Source organism: Chiloscyllium plagiosum, chromosome 35 (assembly GCF_004010195.1).
Source record: "Chiloscyllium plagiosum isolate BGI_BamShark_2017 chromosome 35, ASM401019v2, whole genome shotgun sequence".
NCBI classification, from domain to species: Eukaryota; Metazoa; Chordata; class Chondrichthyes; order Orectolobiformes; family Hemiscylliidae; genus Chiloscyllium; species Chiloscyllium plagiosum.
In genome coordinates this window covers 20,532,982-20,558,250 of record NC_057744.1, presented here as the reverse complement: position 1 = coordinate 20,558,250, position 25,269 = coordinate 20,532,982, and the positions used below count along the sequence as shown (strand labels likewise).

General features: G+C 38.4%; 1 protein-coding gene across 2 annotated transcripts in view; it reads left to right on the top strand.

Moving 5' to 3' along the window:
- Nucleotides 1–25,269, top strand: part of LOC122540689 (CXADR-like membrane protein) — a 137,489-nt gene that overhangs the window by 104,811 nt on the left and 7,409 nt on the right. For both annotated transcript variants that reach the window (XM_043676771.1, XM_043676770.1), the window contains exons 3-5: nucleotides 3,963–4,120; nucleotides 21,549–21,753; nucleotides 24,364–24,531. In XM_043676771.1, the coding sequence (XP_043532706.1) occupies nucleotides 3,963–4,120; nucleotides 21,549–21,753; nucleotides 24,364–24,531 (531 nt within the window). The remainder of the gene's footprint in view (nucleotides 1–3,962; nucleotides 4,121–21,548; nucleotides 21,754–24,363; nucleotides 24,532–25,269) is intronic.

Sequence of the window (25,269 nt, the reverse complement as noted above, 5' to 3'; positions counted from 1 at the left end):
CAAAAGTTTTCTGAAAGTCCAGGTACACTACATCCACTGGATCTCCCTTGTCCATCTTCAGAGTTACATCCTCAAAAGATTCCAGAAGATTAGTCAAGCATGATTTCCCCTTCATAAATCCATGCTGACTCTGACCTATCCTGTTACTACTATCCAGATGTGTCGTAATTTCATCCTTTATAATAGACTCCAGCATCTTTCCCACCACTGAGGTCAGACTAACTGGTCTATAATTTCCTGATTTCTCTCTCCTACCTTTCTTAAAAAGGGGTACAACATTAGCCACCCTCCAATCCGCATGAACTGATCCCAAATCTATCGAACTCTGGAAAATAATCACCAACGCATTCACGATTTCTCGAGCCACCTCCTTCAGTACCGTGGGATGTAGACCATCAGGCCCTGGGGACTTATCAACCTTCAGATTGAACAGTCTCTCCAATGCCAATTCCTGGCAAATCTACATTCCCTTCAGTTCAGGTCCTTCAGCTACTGTTACCTCAGGGAGATTGCTTGTGTCTTCCCCAGTGAACGCAGATTTGAAGTACCAATTCAATTCTTCTGCCATTTCTTTATTCCCCATAATATATTCCCCTGTTTCTGTCTTCAAGGGCCCAATTTTAGTCTTAACTATTTTTTTGCCTTTCACATACCTAAAACAGCTTTTACTATCCTCCTTTACATTTTTGGCCAGTTTGCCTTCGTACCTCATTTTTTCTCTGCATATTTCCTTCTTAGTAATCCTCTCTTGTTCTTTAAAAGCTTCCCAGTCCTCCGTTTTCAGGATGTTGTGTTGATCACAGATTGAGGCAAATCCAGGAGACCCATGTAGAATAAGCAAAACTGCCCAAACTTAAATTATTTTATCTAAAGACAACCAGAGTGAAGCAAGCGAGTCAGCGTCAAGAAATTTGCATCATCTGTTTTGTTCTACACTTGTATGATAATATCACAGTTTGGGAGATGAAATGCTCAGCCTGGCAGCTTGCCTTATTGGAAATACAATGAAAACAGACTTGGGAATATATAAACAAACCATATTTCAGGAGCTGTTTTTGATCAGCATAGCACAGAGAGGGAAGAATAAATTTGTAACAACAAGAGCTGAATGTTTTGTTTCCTTTTTCACACATTATTTCATATGTCAGTACCTTATGAAAAAGCAATTTGAGCAAACAGCTCAAAGATATTTAGAAACATTGCCAATGCTGAGGACACATGTTTACAATTAAAACATTGTGGTTTCAGGTTAATAAATGTAAAGTGTCAAAGGTTCTGAAGAGTTTTAAATTGTTTAGCCTTTATTCTTCCTAGCTGCGACAAACACACAATCCTTTTAAAACTTATTACCTGTGTTTATATGTATGCTTAATGTTGATTCTTTTGTTTTTTTCATTCGTGTTAATGGGTAATAAAATCCCTCTTCCTTTCATTCAAGAATCTTGTAATTGACTCCTTAATTTTGACTAGAATGGTGGTATATTTGATGCATCTTAGCTGCATGCTAACAGGAAATAAAAATATTTGTTACAACCAATTAAGAGAGGAGCTGAATTACTCTTCCTCACCTGGTCATAACATTGCAATATTATGAGTGTACTAGAAGAAAAATATTATGTCACATGGAGAAGGAGCAGGAAAATGGGACCAAGAAGAGTGTGAAGATTAGATTGCCAAGGCAAGGCATGATGAGCTAATATGGCCTCTTTCTGTACTTAACGGTTCCATAATTCAACATCTGTGCAGTCTGGACAGTTCAATTGGAATCTCAGTTATGTCTTTCTCCTGATCTTTTACTTCAGGTTATGTGGTGGAAAAGATGTTTGAAATAATTAAATACTTCTGTTGCCACCAATACAGTGCAATTGGGTTTTATTGGTGATTCAACCATTCAACTTCAAGTACAGATCTCCATTCTCAACTCAATGTAATTTGTCCCTAATCAAGTACTATGGCCCATATCTCAGTACTGGCATTGCTTTAGTCATCATTAATAAGTCTGAAAATTTCTTATCATATATTATTGAACTACATCCCCCCGTAATATATGTTAGAGCTATAACTCCACAGTGGTCTATGCAACCTTTATTGATGATTTACTTTAAGCAGTGAGATACATAGCTACAAGTTATAGGTTGATCCATGAATTGTGTGAAGATATATAAAGAGACATGAAGCAAAACTGTGGGACAGTACACATCCACTGTATGGCACTTAGCAGTGTCAACAAAACCAGTACCTCTATTGGAAAAAGAAATTGTTTTCACTTCTATTGGAGCGTTATTCTGTATTTATTTCCTTTTCCTCATAGGATTTGGAAGAGGCGGTGATTGCTGCTTTCCAGTGGCATTTTTACTTGGAAGAAGCATAATCATTCATTTTTACCTTCATGGTCTTGTCAAACTGTTCAGCATCTGTAATATTGGATATGACCCAACAAAATGCATTGTATGTTTTTGATCATGTTTTAAGATTCATACAGTGATAGATCTGGCCAAATTACTACACTCGGCTCATTTCCTGTAGTTATCTCCGTTTTGGAATTATTTTTAACAAACACTTTAAAGAAAAAGGTGGTGCTGTGGCTAAAACAAAACCATGCATCAAAATCCCTAACATCTGCATTCTCTAAAAGCTTTGTTCCATTAGCAGGAACATTCATTTTTTGCTTTGACTTGTTTAAGCCACTGTAAGAGTCTCATTGACCCCTGGCTCTTCTCCATTAATGTGTCACATTCAATTCAAATTGAAATTGAGAACCCTCTCCTTGTTTTAATTGACTACATTCCTGAGATGATGATTTTCCAAATTTTGTTAGCAGCATTTAGTCACCATTCTGATTATTTCCCATTTTCAGAGACTCACTAATTTTTTTCTTTCCCCAGTGAAATTCTTGTTTTCTTGTTAGTGAAGGGAGGATCACATGTTGGGGGAGAGTAGAAATATTCTGACAATAAAAGCTTATTGCGTGTTGATTTTCCACTAAAAATATTACCACTCAATTTGAAGGAAATTAATTATTCAGCCTCTGTCAACTAAGCCAGTTATGTATCCAGATCAACAATGGTGCTTTACCCACTTTGACCCATGAGTTACTTGTATTTGATTTTATTAATTCAATTTTTATAGCACAAAAAGATGAAAACACATTTGTCACTGCATTAAGTTAAATTAAAACTCATGTCCTCCAAAGGGCAGGGCTCCTGCCACTGGTTACCAGGTAGCTTGAAAGAGAAATTCACAAATATTTTCTTTTTTACCCCTGTGCAATTTTGAATTAGATTAAACGAGTGTAATTTTGACTTGATAAATAACGATATAACCATCTGTTATAAATCCCTCACACTTTTTGTTTCCTTTAACTTCAATTGGCCTAAAATTCAGGAGATATCCTCTTTGTTACACTAATTCCCAAAACCAAGATTACCCCGAAATGTCAACCATGTTAGATACTAAAACTTATGAATACTGATGCCGAAATGTTTTACATATTGCAATAAATTAACTTTATCACATCTAACATTCAAAACACAGAATGTTCCAGTGACTGTTGCATTCAATGCTGCCTAATAATAAGGGCAGGTTTTGTTATGGCAAATGACCTATTATTTCAAATTTAATGTAAGGCTAAATAATAACTTGGGCCCTCTTGTGGCACATTGATAGTGTCCCTTCTCCCTAGACCAGGAGGCCAGGGTTCAAGTCCCACCTGCTCCAGAAATGTGCAATGACATCTTTGAGCAGGTTGATTAGAAAAAACAAACATAGGTTGAAAAGAAATTAGGAAGTTCACTGAGTTTTGTCTCTTTTGGAAGCTAGGTCTTCCTGGGGCGATCAACTATACTGGTTGAGTTTATGGCATTGCCACCATGACAGATTTAGAATATTGTATATGTGATCAGTCTGATTTAAAACTTTCTAACATTGTTTTTTAACATTGCTCCTTTCTATTTGGTATGTAGGCTATGCTCATCTGCGGACTGCAAAACCCCAGTCTGAAATAAGGATGGTTGAGGAGCAGGATGTTGTTCTACCATGTCACCATCGCTTTGGTCACTTAGTATCAAAGAATCTGGATATTGAATGGCTTTTGCAAGACTCTGAACCCAATCAGAAAGTGGTGAGCATTCCTTTCGGAGGTGTTTACAATAACATCATTTGAATAATGATTGGCTATAATGTTCAATTAAATAACTAAATCGTATCATTGTTCACTCAGCTACCATATGATTGATCTTTGACCCTACTCTACACCTCTTTTAAAATTACAAGAAGATTCTTTATAATTCACTTTCTTGAAACAAGTATGGATGTATCAGGTACCATTGTATTCACATAGCCTTGTTAAAGCCCAGTTACATGCTTGACAAGATTTCCCAACTTCAGAAAGGCCTGTCTCTCAATTCCAATACTATTCACTTCAACTGATTAATGTTTACACAAAAAAAGGGGGAGTTTTTGTTTATGTCTGAGGATTCAGGCTTATTTTTGATTGCAAACGCTGCAGGATGTAAGAGAGGGAAAGTGCAGCTATGCTTATAGAGAGTGTCGGTTGTTTCTCGCCTGGATTACAAAGTTAAAATCCAGCCAGGGCAGGCCTGAGTGGGGTAAAATGTGTGGACATTCAATGACCACTGTTATGCATATCGACAGAGATGTATATCAGGCAACGTGTGTAACAAGTGGCTGATATTTTCCAATTTGTTTTAGCTCTGGTGCCCTTTCCTGAATGTCCCGCTTTTAGGAGAATGTACATTTAGGGCCGCATGGTTACTTATGCTTCACAGTTCCTGGACCTGAGTTCAATTCCAGCTTTGGATGACTGTCTGTGTGGACCTTGCACATTCTCTGTGAGTCTGTGTGGGTTTCCTCTGGATGCTGTGGTTTCCTCCCACAGTCCAAGAAAGTGCAGGTTAGGTGGATTGGCGATGCTAAATTGCCCATTGTGTCCAGGGCTATGTAGGTTAGGTGGATTAGCCCATGGAAAATGCAGGGTTACAGGAATAGAGTAAGAGGGTGGGTCTGGGTGGGGTGTTGTTCAGAGGGCTTGTGTGAACTGGATGGGCTGAAGGGCCTACAACTGCAAGGATCCTATGATCTTGTAGATATTACAATAAAGTGGAAACTGAAACACTGTGATGAGAGAATGGATAAAGTTGAAGATTTGGGTAAGCTTGTACTCCTTGGAAATGAAGGGCTTGTCACCCTCACCTTAACCTCCTTCCACCTCTCATATTCCCAACACCCCTCTCCCAAGTCCCTCCTCCCTACCTTTTATCTTAGCCTGCTTGGCACACCCTCCTCATTCCTGAAGAAGGGCTTCTGCCCGAAACATCGATTCTCCTGTTCCTTTGATGCTGCCTGACCTGCTGCGCTTTTCCAGCAACACATTTTTTAAGTTCCTTGGAAATGAATTAAGGATTATTTTATTATGATGCACAAAATAGCAATGAAAATTTATTGAGTAGATCGGGCACAATTCTTTCCATTATGAGAAAAATTCAGGCTGGGGGAGTTCAAAACTAGGAGGCAAACTTTTAAGGTGAGAGGAGAAAGATTTAAAAAGGATAGAGAGTGGTTCGTGTGTGGAATGAACTGCCAGAGAATGTGGTAGATGCAGGTACAGTTAAAAGATTTAAAAGATATTTGGATAAGTTCATGAATAGGAAGGGTTTGGAGGGATATTGGCCAAGTGAAGGCAGGTAGTACTAGTTTAGTTTAGAAACATGGCTGGCATGGACTGGTTGAACCAAAAGGTCTGTTTGCATGCTGGATGACTCTATGATCACAGGATTCAAGTTTCAAACTGGTTAGAATTGAATCGAGGAAAAATATTTTCATTCAATGGCATGTGAAAAAGTGAAATCCACAATGCCAGAGTTACGTATATAAAACGAGTTGAAGACTTTGAAAGAGTTTTATATATTTATTTAGGGGAAAAAAGGAAATAACAATTAAAAGTGTGGGGCTGCCAGGGGCTAAGAAGCTGATGGTTAGAGTGAGAAGGCTCATTGGTTAAAGCGAGGTAAATCATATGCAATAAATATACACAGTATACTGAACATACAATAATTATAGAGCATGTTACAGTGGCTCAAGATGACTTCCTTTAGCCCCACCTTGTACTTGACCACTTCAGGGACTCTCAGTTGAGTGTCAACATTGTACTATTTTGCAAGAAATATAGGTCCTATATGTTAATGTTTCTGTTCACCACGTTAATATAGCTAACCATTGTAAAAATATCACTGCATCTCTTTAAATATTATATTGCCAGGAGCACGATTTGTTTAAAATAGAACAGGAAATGTGTGTTGCTTGCAATGGGCCTGTAACAAATATACCCTTGAACAGCGGAAGGTTGACTGACCTGACATTTTCCCTTCCTCTCCTCTTGGTATAGTTTTGCAGTCTAAATTCTACTCAATCACTCCCCCTACTGCAAGGTTGAGGTAAAATATTACTCTTTGAGAAATGAATATTTTAGGACCATTATGTGTTACCACATGACATCCCACAGGATCTCCAGATCCTGCAGATGACATTAACACAGTTGACAATCTTTCTAATAAAATTCAACATAAAAGATGAAATGTTAGGTAAAGACATAATAAACTTTATTTTTTCTTATTTTACTCATTTTGAATTGTTTTGCACATGCTGGTAGTCAATAAAACAAGTCACCCTTTCCATAGATTAACTTGGACAAGGGACTGATCAGAGTTAATTTATTAAGCTCATCCCAGGTTATGATATGAGATTGTAATTAACTGGTGAATGTAAGGTTGAATAGGATTATATTGAATGCCTAGCATCCACATCAGTGTTTATGTTCCATAAAGACCTCCTCCCAACCTTCTTCATCTAACACTATCATTCAGTCATAGAGTCATACAGCACCGAAACAGACCCTTCAGTCAGACTTGTCCACACTGACCAGATATCCTAATCTGACCTAGTCCCATTTGCCAGGATTTGGCCCATATCCTTCTAAACCTTCCTATTCATGTACCCATCCAGATGCCTTTTAAATGTTGTCATTGTGCTCAGCTCCACCAATCCCTCCAGCAGCTTGTTCCTTACATGCATCAGACTCTGCATAAAAGCTACCCCACAGATCATTTTTAAATCTTTCCCCTCTCACACTGAACCTATGCTCTTGAGCTTTGGACTCCCACACCCTAGGTAAAAGACCTTGGCTATTCACCCTATCCATGTCCCTCATGATTTTATAAATATCTATAAGGTCACCCCTTAGCCTCCAATGTTCCAGGGAAAATAGCCCCAGCGTATTCAGTTTCTCCCCATAATAATACTTTAATCCTTTCACCTTTGTGTATGCATACTTTTTGGGGTGGCATAGTGGCTCAGTGGTTAGCATTGCTGCCTCACAGGACCAGGAACCTGGATTCAATCCCTGCCTCGGGTGACTGTGTGGCGTTTGCATGTTCTCTCCATGTCTGCGTGGTTTCTTCCGGGTGCTCCAGTTTCCTCCCACAGTCCAAAGATCTGCAGGTCAGGTGAATTGGCCATGCTAAATTGCCCATAGTGTCAGGTGCATTTTCAGGAGTAAATGTAGGGTAGGGGAATGGGTCTGAGTGGGTTACTCTTCAGAGGATCGGTGTGGACTTGTTGGACAAAAGGGCCTGCTTCCATACCGGAGGAGTTCTAATCTAATCTTCTTCTATTGATTTGAAAACAATTCTATGTGATGATTGTTAAAGTTTCAGAGACAGCATCTGATATTCAAGATTTTTGATGCTCCTGTAAAAACAGAAAGATTATAACTACTGCACAAAGGAACATATAGGATTGCCAAGACTATGTCTTGGATGTGGCAATTGTTATTGCTGCGACCTATTCAGCTCTGAATTCTGTGAACCTTGGATTAAATTCTTCACTGCTCTAGTTCAGACTTTCATCAGAGTATGAATTTCATTTGTAAAGAAAGAAAAATAGAATGTTGTTATAAGCGGGAAGAGAAACAGAAAATTTTGGAAATGCATGTAGAGAGAAAAGCCAGATTGAGTAGAATCTACCTTTGTAAGGTGGTTGGTTAACAATATGTGTAAATGTAATGTTATGAAGGTGTAGGTGTGTACTGTACTGTTAAGAGAGAGAGGAAGCTAGCAAGGACTGACTGAAAGCAGAGAGAGTGCTGAACAAGGTAAAAATGTAACACTTAGTTGAAACAAATGCTGGAGTTGCATTGCCATGGAACAAAAACAAATTCAAATTCAGCGAATCAGTTTAAATTATGCTCCAGATACCAAAATCCAATAGAATTTGAATTTAGTGTTTTGACATTAAACCAATGAAATGATCTGATGTTTTGGGTGTAAAACCAGACATTTAAACAGTTAGGGAGAGAACTGCCAAGAAAACCAGCAAGTATAGACTGCTAGCCAAATAGCTCTCTGAAAGATACTTGTCCTTAAGAAAAGTTGTGCAGCAGAAGAGGCGACCCAATGAAACTCAGAGGAAAATCTACAGAGGAAGATCAACAATGTTGACTGGTTTTGAAACGTGACATTATTTTTGTAAGTCTTAATCGGGGTTTTTACCAGACCAGTATTGTAGAGTGGGGGTAAAAAATAGGTTTAAGAGAAATGAGTTGTAAGTAGAGGTTTTAATGTTCTCTGTTGGGCTTAAAGAATAAAATTGTTGATTTTTACTTTAAACAGCAAAACCTGGGGTAGTTCTTTGCCTCTTGAAGTTTAACAGATTATGGCGTGAGGTGAGCTTCTCTCTGTGTCAGGTTTAAATTAGCAGAGGGGTTTACTCAGTATCACAACAGTTTGGGAGCTTTTGTCCATGATTTGAACAAGTTTCCAGTCTGAGATTTGACAGATTTGAATAGATTTGGGGTGTGCAAAAAAAGCTCAGTAGATTTAAACACTTGCCGGTTAGTGTCCTAGATCTTTAAATAAAACATAGGTGAGACAATTTGTTTAATTTCAGTTACTTGTGGTTGGTGAAATTAAAAGTGAGAAGAATGGCTGTTAAAATTGTTAAAGAGGCTCTGGGGTTTGAAGATGAGTCCCAAGTTTGTCAAGAAAGTTTAGAGAGAAAAGACCATACTCTTAGAATTAGGAAAGAGGTTAGGTTTGGGTTTAACCAAGGACAAAAGTAAAGCTGAAAATGTAACGAATTATTCAAACACTTAGCTGTGTCAGAGAAACAGATGAGTGCAGTAGAGTGAGAAAAACTTAAATTACAATTGACGAAAATGGAGTTAGAAGATAAATAAAGGAAGAGAGAAAGACAGAGAGAGAGGAAAAAGAGATAGAGAAGGAAGGGACAAAGACAGAAGGTTCTTAGCTGAGCAAAAAGAGGGAGAATTTGAACTTGAGAGGTTGCGACTTAGTCAGCAAAGTCAAGTCAACAGAAGGTAGTGATATATACAAATATGTCAAAACTCTGCCACATTTTGATGAGGAAGATGTCAAAGCCTTCTTTATTTCATTTGAAAAATTGACTAGGCAGATGAGGTGGTCTGAGGATTTATGGGTAATGCTAGTTCAGACTAAACTGGTAGGCAGAGCTGGTGAGGTATTTGCTTCATTTTTAGATGAGGGGTCAAGAGATTATGAAGAGGTCAAACAGGCTATTTTAAGTGCTTATGAGATGGTACCAGAAATATATAGACAACAGTCCAGGAACATAAAGAAGGAACTAGGTCAGACTTACACTGAGATTGAAAGAATTAAACATCATCATTTTGACAGATGAGTACGGGCCTTAAAAATAGATAAGATCTATGAGGCTCTCAGAGAGATTATTCTGCTGGAGGGTTTTAAAAACGCACTTCCAGAGATGATAAGAATTCATGTGGAGGAACAGAAAGTTCAGGAAGTGAGAAGGACAGCAGAATTAGCAGATGAGTATATGGTGGTGCATACCTCAAGCTTCCTGCCAGAATTTCATCCTGAGGGATAGAAGTTGGGAAAAGGGGAGATCCCACACTATGAAACAAAGAGTAGAAAACACTGGTAAGTGTTTACCACAGGTTAAAAAAGAGGGTGGAAAGGAGGTGAAAGGTCTCAGGTGTTTCCACTCTGCTAAAGTGGGACATGTAAAGTCACAATGCTGGTTGTTTAGGAAAGGCGCTGTGGGAAAGATGTGGTAAAAGAAGCTAAGCCAGTGGCATTAGTGAAAGTAGTAAAGGAAACCCTAAGAAGAGCTGAGGAGCTGCAGCAGAGAGCACAGCCTAGGCAGGGGATGGGTATGGAGTTAGTGCCTGATCTCTGTAAAGAATCTGCCTTTGTGGGTAAAGTTTACTCAGAAAGAACAGGGGGAGAAGGTAAGAAGTTATAATTTTGAAAGATACAGGATCTAACCAGAGTCTAATAGTTGCCTGATCTCTGTAAAGAATCTGCCTTTGTAAAGTTTACTCAGAAAGAACAGGGGGAGAAGGTAAGAAGTTATAATTTTGAAAGATACAGGATCTAACCAGAGTCTAATAGTAACAGATGGTGAATTTGCACTCTTTCTGATTTGTTATCCAAGAATGTGTTAATTTGTGGGATAGATAGACAGAAATTAAGTATTCCCCTATGTAAGATCAAGTTAGAGTGCCAACTCAAGGTTGGGGAAGTAACAGTGGATTGACAGAGTCTCAGTTCCAGAAATCCAGTTTGTTCTTGGGATTTAGCAGGATCAAAGGTGGGAGTGACACCCCTTGTTATGGAAAAGCCCAAGGATGACCAAGAAACCAAGAAGTTAAAGAAAAGTATCCTGGTATTTTCCCAGACTGTGTAGTAACGAGATCTCACTAACATAAGTCACAGCACGAAGCAAAAACTAAAGAGAAAGATGAAGGAGTTGAGGTTCAGTTAGCAGACACCATGTTTGACATAATAGTGCAGGAAAAACCTGAATAGGCAGAGGGTCAGACAGAAGTGTTTAGTCCTGAAAGGTTAAGGGACTTGCAATAGAAAGCCAAGACGACAAAAGGTATATATGTGGATGCGTCCTCCGAAAAGGAGGCAAAGGTTACTCCGGAGGGTTATTATCTGAAAGATAGAATCCTCAGATGGAATTGGAGACCACGGCAGGTTAGTGCAGAGGAGAAATAGGTCGAAGTGCACCAGATTGTGTTGCCGATAGCATACAGGCAGGAAGTGTTAAGGGTAGCACATGAACTACCTGTAGTAGGTCACCTAAAGTACGAAAGACTCAGGCTAAGGTACAAAAACATTTTTATTGGCCTGGAATGGTTAACTTTTGCCATATTTCTCAGACATGTAAAAAATGGTAAAAAAGCCACAGGCATAATAAAACCAGCACTTTTGTTGCCAATTCTTGCATTCAAAGAACCTTTCACACAGGTTATAATTGATTGTGTAGGTCCCTTCCAGAGAATGAGAAGAGAGAAAGAACTGGAGAAACAGGTGTTAGTTATTGCCCAGCAGAATGAAGAATCAAATCCAAATGTTGTGGATTTTGATGTGCCTCAAAGTATGTTAAAAAATGAAGGCATCCTTCAGGAGTGGGCTAGGTTAGTAAACTATCTGTCTCAGGAGAAAAGAATGCAGTTGAAAGGTTTGTTACTGCTGTATGAGGACATATGTGGGAATCAGATGGGGAGGACTAATGCTATTGTACATGAAATAGACATAGAGAGTACTGTTCCAATAAAACACACCCCCATCAGCTTAATCTTTTCAAAGCCAGACAGGTCCAGATGGAGGTGGAGGCCATGTTCAAAGAGGCTATCATCGAACCAAGCCAGAGCGAGCAGAGTTCGCCAATCATCTTAGTTCCCAAACCAGACAGGACTCAACACTTTTGTGTGGATTATCGGAAGGTTAACGTCGTTACAAGATCAGATTCATATCCAATACCGAGATTGGAGGACTGTATTGAGAAAATTAGACAACTTTCTCAAAAGTTCAGTTACATCACCAAGTTGGACTTATTGTGTGGTTACTGGCAGGTACCTTGATCAGACATGGCAAAAGAAATTTCTGCGTTTGTAACCCTAAATGGGCTATATCGTTTCAAAGTGGTGCCCTTTGGAATGGAGAACATGTCTGCTACATTCAAAAGACTCATGAACAGAGTTATGGCTGGATTAACAAACTGTGCAGTCTATTTGGATGATGTAGTGATCTTTAGTAAGTCCTGGAAAGATCACATGGTACAGTTGGCAGAGCTCTTTGAATGACTGTGAGAAGCAAAATTGGTAGTAAACTTAAACAAAACTGAATTTACAAAAGCAGAGGTGATGTTGTTGTGACATAACATAGGTCATGGAAGGTTGACCCTGCGGAACGCAAAAGCGTAGGCCATTGAGAAATTTCCATGAACAATCTCGAAGAAAGAGGTGCTTCATTTCTTGGGATTAAATGGATTCTATTGGAAGTTTGTTCCAAATTTCAGCAGTATTGTGGCACTGTTAACTGATTTGCTGAAGAAGAACACAAAGTTTTGGTGGATAGAACAATGTCAGGAGACTTTAAACCATTTAGAAGCAGTATTAACAACCACAATAATTTTTAGCTACACCAAACTTTTTGAAATCTTTCAAAATTGCCTTCGATGCTAGTGACATAGGAGTTGGAGCTGTACTGCTATGGGAAGATGATGATGGGATTCAACTGCCAATTGGTTACTTTTTGAAGAAATTCAACATTCACCAGAGGAAATACTCCACGATCGAAAAGGAACTATTGAGTTTTATACTGGCCTTACAGCATTTTAATGTGTACGTCACGAACAATGTGTCGGAGATGGTTGTGTACACGCATCACAATCCTCTTACATTCTTGGAAGGTTTTAAAGACAAGAATGCAAAACTATTCTGTTGGAAGTCTTATGTTATAGATATTTAATTTACAAATCATGCATGTTTCGGGTCGTAAGAATGTAATAGTAGATGAGTTATCACAGATTTAACTAATAGAGTATAGATTAGACGAATCTATTCAATGTTATATGTATTTGGGAAGAAGTTAATATGAACTTGGATTAAAGTTATATCTATGTCATGATAATGTGGTTAAGGAACAGAAAAAAAAATGAAGCCATCTTTTCATTATGATGGTTCATTTTTTTCTTAAGGGGGGAAGTGTTATGAAGGTGTAGGTGTATACTGTACCTTTAAAATAGAGAAGAAGCTAACAAGGACTGACTGAAAGTAGAGAGAGTGCTGAATAAGGTAAAAATGTAACACTTGGTTGAAACAAATAGTTGGAATTGCATTGCCATGGAACAAAAACAAATTCAAATTCGGCCAATCAGTTTAAATTATGCCCCAGATACCAAAATCTAATCGAATTTGAATTTAGTGTTTTGATTACACCAAACCAATGAAATGATCCAATGTTTTGGGATATAAAACCAGACATTTTAAATAAGGGGAGAACTGCCAAGAAAACCAACACGTATAGACTGCTAGCCGAAAAGCTCTCTGAAAGGTACCTGTCCTTAAGAAAAGTTGTATAGCAAAAGAAGAGGCAATCCAGGGAAACTCAAAGGAAAATCTAAAGAGAAAAATCATTAAAGCTGACTGGTTTTGAAAAATTTTTTTTTTTCTAAATTTTAATCAGTTTCTATCGGACCAGTATTGTAGAGTGGGAGGTAAAAGATAGGGGAAAGGAGTTGTAAATAGTGGTTTTAATGTTCTCTGTTGGTCTTAAAGAATAAAGTTGTTAATTTTTACTTTAAATAGTGAAATCTGGGATAGTTCTTTGCTTCTCAAAGTTTAACAGATTACAGCGCGAGGTGAGCTTCTCTGTGTGTCGGGTTTAAATTAGCAGAGGGGTTTACCCTATGTCGTAACAGTAACTAGAGTTTGAATAGTCTTTTGGGCAGAATTGACTTTACAATTACAGAGATGAATGGAAAACAAAATCACATCATTCTTCATGGGAAAAAATTTTGAACATAAAAATACCCCCCCCCCCCCCAGGAATGGATCAACCTTGGGGACAGTAGCACTGTGGGGTGAGGGGGGATCCTATAGAAACATATAAAATTATGATAAGATAGTCATAGAAAGGATGCTTCAACTGGCAGGTGAAACTAGGACAAGAGGGCATAGCCTCAAAATTAGGGGGAGCAGATTTAGGACTGAATTGAGAAGGCACTTCTTCACCCAGAGAGATATGAATCTATGAAATCCCCTGCCCGGTGAAGTAGTTGACACTACTTCAGTAAATGTGTTTAAAGCTAAGATAGATATTCTTTTGAACAATGAAGTTACTGTGAGAAGGCGGGTAAATGGAGCTGAGGCCACAAAAAGATCAGCCATGATCGTATTGAATGGTGGAGCAGGCTCAAAGGGCCAAATGGCCTACTCCTTTTCCTAGTTCTTATGTTCTTTCCTCCGAAGCATCACTGCTAACAGACACACAGGCAACAACTCCCTGCGTGGCTATACAAATGGACCACAAAGAGTTATGCAACTGAAAACATGGGCTTTCAAAGCTGTCAGCATTTATTCTGACTGTTTGCAAAGAGAAAGTGATGCCTTTACTTGTCAACCCTACTTGTACACCCATAAGCACATTCAAGGAATTCTACATGATGCTAGAGGGTGTTAAAAAACACATCCTGTTCCTAAAATTCGTATGAATTCACTTTACTAAACAGGGTTATCTTAATATAACTTGTTGACTGTTGCTAGTTTTTCAATGTTTAGGTATAAATTAAGAATAAATTTACAAATGGAACACCTGCAACTTTGAACTGGTTCTCTCCAATAAAGTCTGTTCTGCATACTTCTTTTTTGATTCACTGCTTATCCATTCTTACCTGTTTACTGAAGTTAGAAAAGTTGAAATGTGAATTGTAAGTTTACATATAATGACATGTCTGAAAATGGAAGCAGAGGAGTAACAAGCCAATGAATTTTAATCCTTCACTTTGCAGTGCATACTGTCATTTGATATTCTGTACATTCTCATGACTTCAAGGAATGCTTTGTACCTTTTTACAAATGTTGGGAGGATAGGGAATTGTGGCATGAGTTGAAGAAACAGAAAATAAGTTTTGTTCCATACATGTTTCAACCTCAAGCAGCTTACATTTTGATGGAATTTTAAATAAGTGTTTAAAATGTATAAACTTCTTAATAAACACACTGTGAGCTATAGATGCTCATTCCTGGTGTAGAAAGCATCCAATGTTTTCATGCTGACGCATTGCCTTATTTTATCAAAAGCTTTCTGTGATGTCCTCCATTATAACTCTCAGAGATGTTCGCATTTCTCAAACTCCAGCCTCTTGTGCATGACCACTTTTGATTGCCCCCACATATTAGTGACTGTGCCTTCAGCTGCTCGGCCATTAACCAATGTTTCTTACATCATGGTTGTGCTCCTGATGAGGGTCACAGAAACAGTGAGTGAGATTGCATGAAGTAAATTCACATTAATCTCATAGACTGTAATCTAAGAGATTACTTTAATTACTATTGCAGATGCTGAAACAGCTCTTCCCTACAGTGAATGGAAATAAGTTATGTTGATACATGTTAGGCTGGGAATTTACATTGTGAGCCTCAGTCTCTCTAGAGCTCTGAAACGTTTTGCAGCAAATCTTTACCAGCCTCCTTGCCTCATCTCAAATCTGTAATCATAGCTTCATCTTGCTTCCATTATGTTTGCTGATGCTCTTGTCACACCTTCACCTACTTTCTGTCCTCTTCTAAACACAATTTCCCCCTTTCCCGATTTCTGCTCCTGCTTACCCTTTTTCTGTTGGTCTTGATGCACAGCTCACCACTGCCCTTGAGCCATCTCCATTCATTCTATAACAAAGTCTTACATTTACTTCTCTGTCGTTCACTAGTTTTTGAAAAGACAAAAAAATCTCAGACTAAAAGGTCAAGAAGGGAACTGGAAAAGCAGAGTGGACTTCATCTGACACAGGGATAAGGAAATAACGGAGGCACTGAGCTTCCTCTCTCAAACCAATCCAAGGAGCACCTCACTGTCATCATTAATTGCTGTCATTTCTGTGAAGCTAAAGTAAACACATGTACACTACAGTTCACAAAGATAATGCATAGGTCGCACAAGGGCATGGAGATCATTTTTTCTCACCTTGGGCATTAATGTTTGCTAACATGTTTTTATTGGCAATATTGCTTTTATTGGGTGAAGTGTGTGTTGGGGGGACAAGCACTTACAATCTCTTGTATTTGTATGATATGACTTGTGTTGCATTCATTGGAATAAAGTCCCTATGTCAGAGTTCCATGTCGAGGCATTCTGGCATTTCATTGCCCTCCTTCATGTCCCAACATTTGGTTTACCATCATTTATGAGTGATGCAAATGCTGATTGCTCACATTACAAAGGACTTGTTCTGTTTCTGATATTTCCCTGCACATAGTCATTGGAAATGTCATTCAGCAGAGGTAACCATTGCTAATGCTGTGGTGCTATGGACACACAGGGAAACTGAAGAATAACAGGTGTATCGGGACTAGCAGCAAGCCAAATAGACCCCATATGAAGGGAGCACACCTGAAGGTCCCCTCAGGACATGGAGGTGGTACAGGGGTCTCAGAGCCTATTGTAATTGATGCCATTTCCTCCAGATGAGTGAGGCACAGTTTCATTGCACAGTGAGGATGCCTCAGGCCACTGTCATTGATTTATTTCAATTGCTGGAGCAGAACCTAAAGCAGTGCATGGTCACCCTATCCCAGTGACTGTCAACATTTTTAATATTCATTCACGGGATGAAGGCTGGCTCGGCAGGCATTTATTGCCCATCCCCGATTTCCCAGCGGACTCAATTAAGAGTCAACCACATTGCTGTGGGTCTGGAGTCACATGTCAGCCAGACCAGGTGAGGATGGCAGTTTCCTTCCCTAAAGGGTATGAATGAACCAGTTGGGCTTTTCTGCCAATCGATAGTGGATGTGTCTCAACCATTAGAATCTCAATTCCAAATTTTTATTGAATTCAAATTGTAACATTTGCTGTGGCAGGATTCAAACACAGGTCCCCAGACCATCACCTGGGTCTCTGGATTAATAGTTTAGCGATAATACCATTAGATCATCATCTCACTTGCACTAAACGTTATGCAATTGGCTGCTTCCAGGTATCCACTTGGGAACCTTGACCCACAAATGTATCAAGGATACACCACTTCATCTCATTTCCCCAATACAAGTCAATGCTATAGCTGGACAGTTTGCTTTGTCAACATTGCTGCATTTCCCCTACATGTGGGATGGTGTAGGCTATATACACATTGCATTGAGAGTGCCATATCAAAATACAGCAAACTTCAGCAATAGAAAAGCATTCCATTTCATCAATGTGAAACTCATTTGAGGTCACATCCTAGAACATTTTCCAACACCACATCCGAGAAGTTTACACCAGGTAGCCTGGAAGCTTTCACGTATACCTGAGAACTCTCAAATTCCTAGCTCATTTCAAGGGTCAGATGCCTTACAAGATGGTTACAGGGAGACATGGTCTACACTCTGAGAATGGCCACTGACTCTGATACTGCTGAGCGAATGCAGCCCACTCCTAAACCAGGGCCACTATGGCGCAGAAGAAGGACTATCTGAAGATGGGTTACATTTGTTTGGGCTAATTTGGGGTGAGCCTTGCAGTGTTGCATTGTGTTAGCATATTGCACAACAGGAACAAGCAAAGAGAGGATGTGGTGGACACTGAAGAGTTGGCAGTCCAGCATTAGTCTTCCAAGGAGCCAGGTGAGGACATTAAGCAAATGAAATGTCATATTGGGTATGTTAGAGTGGTGCAGTATCAGATGCAATAAGCCAAACAGTTCCAGTAAATGTAAGCTGGATGCAGAGATCACTCACTGATTGTAAATTCATTGTTGCTCAAAGGCAACTGGTCCCTTGGAAGATCTGCAGATAACTTGCCTTCCATAATGCATTCCACTGATACAAACATTAATACTCTGCAGGGTGGGGAGCCCATTCGACCTGCTGTTCCTTTGCATTCTCTTTACCACTTCCCCAAGCCTAGGTATACAATCCAACATACTCATTTAATCAATTTCCTGTGGCAAATGCAGCTTTTGTTTGTTTTTTCTTCATGTTTGATGTTACTGAATAAATATGAACTTTGTCCGCTTTTGAGAACTTACGTATTTGATGTGCCCACTTTGAACAATCAGAGGATGTTGAACAACACTAGGCATTAAGGAATGAAGAGCAATCCCATACACATCGTCATAAAATGGGATGACATGAAGGACGTTAAAATGTTTAGCTTGGCTCTTATAACTGCAGTAACAATGATTGTTGATCAGATGGGTGAATGGTGTAAAATAAGCCAAACAGGACGTAACTGACATCCAGTTCCAGTAAATGTAAACTGGATGCAGAGATCACTCACTGACTGTAAACTCATTGTTGCTCAAAGGCAACTGGTCCCTTCGAAGATCTGCAGATAACTTGCCTTCCGTAATGCATTCCATTGATACAAACATTAATACTCTGCAGGGTGGGGAGCCCATTCGACCTGCTGTTCCTTTGCATTCTCCTTACCACTTCCCCAAGGCTAGGTATACAATCCAACATACTCATTTAATCAATTTCCTGTGGCAAATGCAGCTTTTGTTTGTTTTTTCTTCATGTTTGAAGTTACTGAATAAATATGAACTTTGTCCGCTTTTGAGAACTTACTTATTTGATGTGCCCACTTTGAACAATCAGAGGATGTTGAACAACACTAGGCATTAAGGAATGAAGAGCAATCCCATACACATCGTCATAAAATGGGATGACATGAAGGACGTTAAAATGTTTAGCTTGGCTCTTATAACTGCAGTAACAATGATTGTTGATCAGATGGGTGAATGGTGTAAAATAGCAATATGTTTCTGAAAGTGAGCTTGTATTTGTAATGAAGTGTTAGCAATGCCGCCTATGTATCCACAGAAGCATTTTTTTTTCTTATTCCTCTCCCACAACTGGTGGTAAAAATGGTGCCCATGCTGGGAATTCTGGGAGGTCCGAAGAGTGGAAAGTACTACTGCAGTTCGGGGGAAGATAGTGTGCAGTGGGCTCCATAGAATTGTGGTGTTCAGCTAATGAGGTGAGCTGTGGAGAATAATTGAGAAAATCGGCTAGGACTCACAGAAAGAAACCCTAAAAGTCAACACTTAGCAAATTTCAGGTAAAATTCAGTCCTAAATATTTTGTCTTACTAGTTGGTGGTTTCATTTCTTTCTCAAGTTTGCAGTCAAAAAATATGGTTTTAACTATCCCAATCCTTTACTGAGAACTTTAAACAAGACATTATTCTCTTCTTGATGCAAACTGGTTTATGATTGACTGCTGATTGGCTACTGTATTCCCAAGTTGCCTTCGATTCACTTAGCCATATAAATAATTCTTACTGTCCCACTGTGATCACCCATCTGACTTTGATGAGTTTGCTGCCATCAACTGTTCTATTTTAACATAACTTGTCCTGTTAAATTCATTAGCATCATAGCAATTAAGATATATCTATGCAATTAGCAAATATTGCAGTCATTGAGTTTCCACATAACAAATAATGCTCTGAACTTCTAGTCAGTCCATTAACCCAATTCCTTTCAGACCTGACTTTACTTTGCATGTTTTTGCATTCCTCTTGTGTAATTGGTAGCCTATCATGTTGAGTTTCTTTATTATAATTTTAATTATGTCATTCAATCTGCAAGAAAAGAAGAATAATTAACATAATCATAATTTGCCTATCAGTTATAGATTGTGTTGTAATGTAACTCATGATCTCTCCATGAGAGACCAGCTTAAAAAAGGGAAACGTTGAACAGCAGGAAGAGCAGCATTTTTTGCACTCCAGAGTACTGCAGCATCAAGTGCAACAAGCCATATAGCACTTATTTAACAATCGGTTTCTGTAGATGAGAGCAGGGTGATCATTCATTGCTAAATGAATTGGTGCTGGAAAGGCTAGCCATTCCCCTGTGTTCCTCGAGGCAAATTCAGCTGTTTATCTTTTTGCTACATTTGCTATTGCTGAGCCAAAGTGAATGTTTTGAATTATTTCAATGCTTTCCTATTTGTGATGGTCCCATATTGCTGGGCCATTACTGCAAAGATGTTGGGCCACAGTGGGAATTGGAGAAAGAGTAAAACTGACTGAGACATGTTAGTAAAATGGACTGAGGCTAAGGATGAGTAAGTTGTATAGGCTGGCATGTACATAGCAATAGATGAATGATTGTGATGTGCAGTGAAGTATCAGCTCTGCCAACTACGTGCCCTGAGAAGCACTTATCTGTGATTGCACAATTTGCAATGTGTATAGCAAAGGATAACTCTGGACTGCCAACATTTGATTGGCTTGACTTTTAAGTTGGTGCGGGTGTCAGGGATCCTGGGATATCCTAGCGGCAGTGAGTACTTCTGCCTGTGGTGATTGGGAGATTATAACAAGCAGGTGCTAAACAGGCATGGTGCATTGGTAGTGAGGTGATTTTGTGAAAGTTATATGAGGAATTCATTAAACATCACAGAGAAACACTCCACAAAATTCACAAAATTGACAGATAATTGGTTTTTATTAAAATTCACTGCTCTAATTCTGATTTCTGTAAATAATTCTTTTGACTAAAGATTGGCCCCAGTTCTATCCTCAATTATCTAGCTTTTAAGAATGTAAAAAGTTGCAGCAAACATGCATTATGACCGCCTACTGAGTTAATAAGTATCAATATACATTATTAGTTGCCATTATAAAATCTGCATTTATAGGTTTTAGAAGTGCTTATGAAGCTCATATCTATTGGATGCAGAATTATGAATATCTTCTGTCCAATAGTGTCCCTGATATAGGTCTGACAAACATGAATATCACATGATGAAGGTGAAAAAGTTTTAAAAATGATAAAGATACCTTGACCAATAAACATTCTCATTATTTGGCAGTCTACCATTGCTGATCACCCAAGGAAATTACAAGAAATCTAGTTCTTTTCTGTCTTCTATTCGGGGTTATCAATCAATGTGTCTTTGGAGAAATGCAAATTAAAGAGTATGATCATATCAGATGAAGATTAAATTACAGGGAGAAAGTCACATGTAAAACATTTGGCTCACTTACTGGAATGACTGATACTATTGTACCCTAAAGGCCAAAATTTGTAATACTAACCTTGACCCCAAACATCAGGTCATGATTTTAGATAATATTAGTTTAAGCTAGCAATTTAGTGGGGGGTGATGGCTTAGTAATATTTTTACTAAACTATTAAAACAGAGACCTAGGTAATATTCTGGAGACTTGGTTCAAGTCCAGCCATTGCAGATGTTTGAATTTGTATTCAATAAAATTCTAGAACTAAGTGTCTAATAATGACCATGAAATGATTGTCAAAACAAAAATTGGGTTCATTAGCATCCTTTCGAGACAGAAATCTGCTATTCCTTACTGATCTGGCCTTGATGTAATGCCACATCAACAATAATGTGATTGGCTCTTAACTGCCCTCTGGGATAGTAGTAAATGTTAGCCAAATCAGTGATGCTCTCATCTGAATGTATTTTTAAAAATTGATCTAATTCTATTCTGTTTGACTTACAGGTGATTACCTACTCTTCTGGTAGAGTTTACACAAATATAAGTGCAAGGCAGGGAGGAAGAGTTTCCTTTGCAGCAAATTACCAGATGGGGGATGCTTCCATTAAAATATCATCCCTACATTCGACAGACTCGGGGCTATACACGTGCAAAGTGAAAAATGAAGGCGTGTATGACTGGAAGAATGCTATTAATCTTGTTGTTTTAAGTAAGTGTCTGCACAAATGTAACTTTAATTTTGAGTACTTTTGAAATGTAATTAAAGCTTTTATGGGCTATGTATTGAAAATGTGTAATAGTAATGTCAAAATATATGGCAAAAATCAGGCAGACACCTTTAACAAAATTGGTTTTGATCTGATTTTCCAGTAGACTGGACAACATAAATTCATTTTTCAAAATTCTTACCTATTTTTGCCAATAGTAAAAGTGATTTATTCTTGCATTCCCTTTCTGTCTTCAAACCTTATTTCTTGCTGTCCTGCTTTTATAGCCCTCAACTGTTTAGAACATAGAACATAGAACAGTATAGCACCGTACAGGCCCTTCAGCCCTTGACGTTGTGCCCACCTTTTATCCTACTCTAAGATCAAACTAACCTACAAACCCTTCATTTTACTATCACCTATGTGCCTATCTAAGAATCACTTAAATGTCTCTAATGTATCTGACTCTACTACCACTGGTGGCAGTGCATTCCATGCGCCTCATTTTCTGTGTAAAGAACCATCCTCTGACATCTCCCCTAAACCTTCCTCCAATCATCTTAAAATGATGCCCTCTTGGGATAGCCATTTCTACCCTGGGAAAAATCTCTAACTATTCATTCCATCTGTGCCTCCCATCTTGTACACCTCTATCAAGTTGCCTCTCACTCTTCTTCACTCCAAATGAGAAAAGCCTTAGCTCCCTCAAACGTTGTTTGAGCTATTAATTCCATTGTTCTCATGCCGAACAAAAATCACTTGAGTAAAATTATCGCATTATTGTTACTCTCTCCAAATAACTGCAGCACTGTATTGTTTCATGTTGAATCTTTTCAGCTCCTCAACGTATACCTGCAACTCTCCAAAAACTCAACCGCTGTTTCCCAAATGCCTCAAAGTTTTATAATTAAGGAGAACCAATCATAAAACATAACAGCATTATATAAAAATAAGGACATGATATGTAACTTTAGAATGTAGCATGTTGAATGCTTGTGGGGTCCAGTTGTCTCCATTGAGAAGTTTCACTTTAACCTTGAGTGCCATCTGCTGTTTGCTTAGAAGGAAGTCATGAAATAACTGTTGCAAATTTGTTTTCTAATCTTCTGCTCGAGGTTTGAGATTTTGCTTGTGAGGAAACACTAGAAAACTTTAGCGACTTTTTCTTAGATCGTTTGTTCTGTGTCAGACTACTCTCCTACGAACCTGACCTTGAGAATTTTTTAAAACAAACGTATACCTGCAATTCTCCAAAAACTCAACCCCTGTTTCCCAAATGCCTCAAAGTTTTATAATTAAGGAGAACCAATCATAAAACATAACAGCATAATATAAAAATAAGGACATGATATGTAACTTTAGAATGTAGCATGTTGAATGTTTGTGCTCGGTCCAGTTGTCTCCATTGAGAAGTTTCACTTTAACCTTGAGTGCCATCTGCTGTATGCTTAGAAGGAAGTCATGAAATAACTGTTGCAAATTTTTTTTCTAATCTTCTGCTCGAGGTTTGAGATTTTGCTTGTGAGGAAACACTAGAAAACTTTAGCGACTTTTTCTTAGAACTAAGAAGATTAATGGGAGACTGAAGAAAGATATAACACTGTCAGGGGTTTTATAAGGTTAGTCAATCAAGCTAAGCTATTTTCACTGGTTGGTGAGAAGGCATTTAACAGACAATGAACAAAAATTGAGGTTAGTAAAATTTACTTTATTTGGAGATCCGAATTCTATCAGAAATAGTGGTGGAAGCAGAATCCATAATAGTTTTTATAATGGAAATAAGTAAAAGAATATAAAGCTGATTAATGTGTAGCTTGATTTTTATCTCACGGTATTCCATTTGGTGTATATGCACTTTATTGAACAAAAGAATTATAACTGGATCCATTATGCTGTAACATGCCACTGTCCTTTAAAATGCACTCATACTTCAAATTTACAAATGCAGTATACTCACTGGCATTTAGAAGATTGAGAGGCAACCTTATTGAAACATATAACATTATTAGGAGATTGACAGAGTGGATGCAAAAAGGTTGTTTTTTGGGAAATAAACAGCGGGCATGATCTCAGAGTAAGGAATTTAAGACAGAGATCAGGTGGAACTTATTCGCTCCAAGGGTAATGAGTCTGTGGAATTCTTTACCACACAATGCTGTAGAGATTGGAACTTTAAGTATTTTCAAGGCTGAAATAGATAGATTTTTAATCAGTAAGGCAGTCAAGATTCTGGGGAAAAGACAGGTAATGTGGAGTGAAGATTTTCAGATCAGCCATGATCTCATTTAATGGTGGAGCTATCTCCATGAGCTGAGTGGCTTACTACTGCTCCACATCTTATGGTCAAATGCAACTTTCTTGTTATCAATAGCAAACACTTACTTCTTATACTAATTTCAAAGACATATTGACAAACAGGAATTTATTGAAAGTCTATACAAGGATACAGTGCACAGAAATACCTGCAAGTAAGTAATATAGCTGAATTCCAGTAATTTACCTAATATGCAATGCTATTATCTATAAGAAAATTAATAAAAATGTCTATTGTAAAAACTAATAATCTGATTAAAATCCGTGGTCTCAATTAAAATATTTCTGCTTTACTTCAGTCAAACCCTCCAAGCCTAAGTGTTGGATCCAAGGGAAACTACTGAAAGGGAATGATATCAAACTTCAGTGTAAATCTGACAAAGGCACCCAACCCATCTTGTATGAGTGGAAACCTGTTTCAGATACAGAAGAACATCAAGCAAAATTACACCCGAGTTTACACATAGGTTAGTGAATTAATGTTTTCAAAAACTGGATATGTTTCATACACACAGAAAGCACACAATCCAAATCAGGATGTTACATGTTTACCCTATTTCTGAACAGAATAATGTGTTTCAAATCAAATTTTTGCAGCTAAATTATTGGAACATTTAATAGGTTTTCAAAATTTGTGAGAAGATTTGTAGCTCGGGTGCTCGTTGTTGTGGTTCTGTTCACCGAGCTGGAAATTTGTGTTGCAGATGTTTCGTCCCCTGTCTAGGTGACATTCTCAGTGTTTGGGAGCCTCCTGTGAAGTAATTCTGTGATCTTTCCTCCACCATTTGTAGTGGTTTGAATCTGCTGCTTCCGGTTGTCAGTTCCAGCTGTCTGTTGCAGTGGTCAGTATATTGGGTCCAGGTCGATGTGCTTATTGATTGATTCTTTGGATGAGTGTCATGCCTCTAGGAATTCCCTGGATGTTCTCTATTTGGCTTGTCCTATAATAGTAGTGTTGTCCCAGTCGAATTCATGTTGCTTGTCATCTGCGTGTGTGGCTACGAAGGATAGCTGGTCGTGTCGTTTCGTGGCTAGTCGGTGTTCATGGATGCGGACCGTTAGCTGTCTTCCTGTTTGTCCTATGTAGTGTTTTGTGCAGTCCTTGCATGGGATTTTGTACACTACATTGGTTTTGCTATTGTATAGGTGTTCTTCTTCCTCTTTTTGCAGTTCTGGTGTACTGCAGTGTGTTGTGGCCTTTTGAA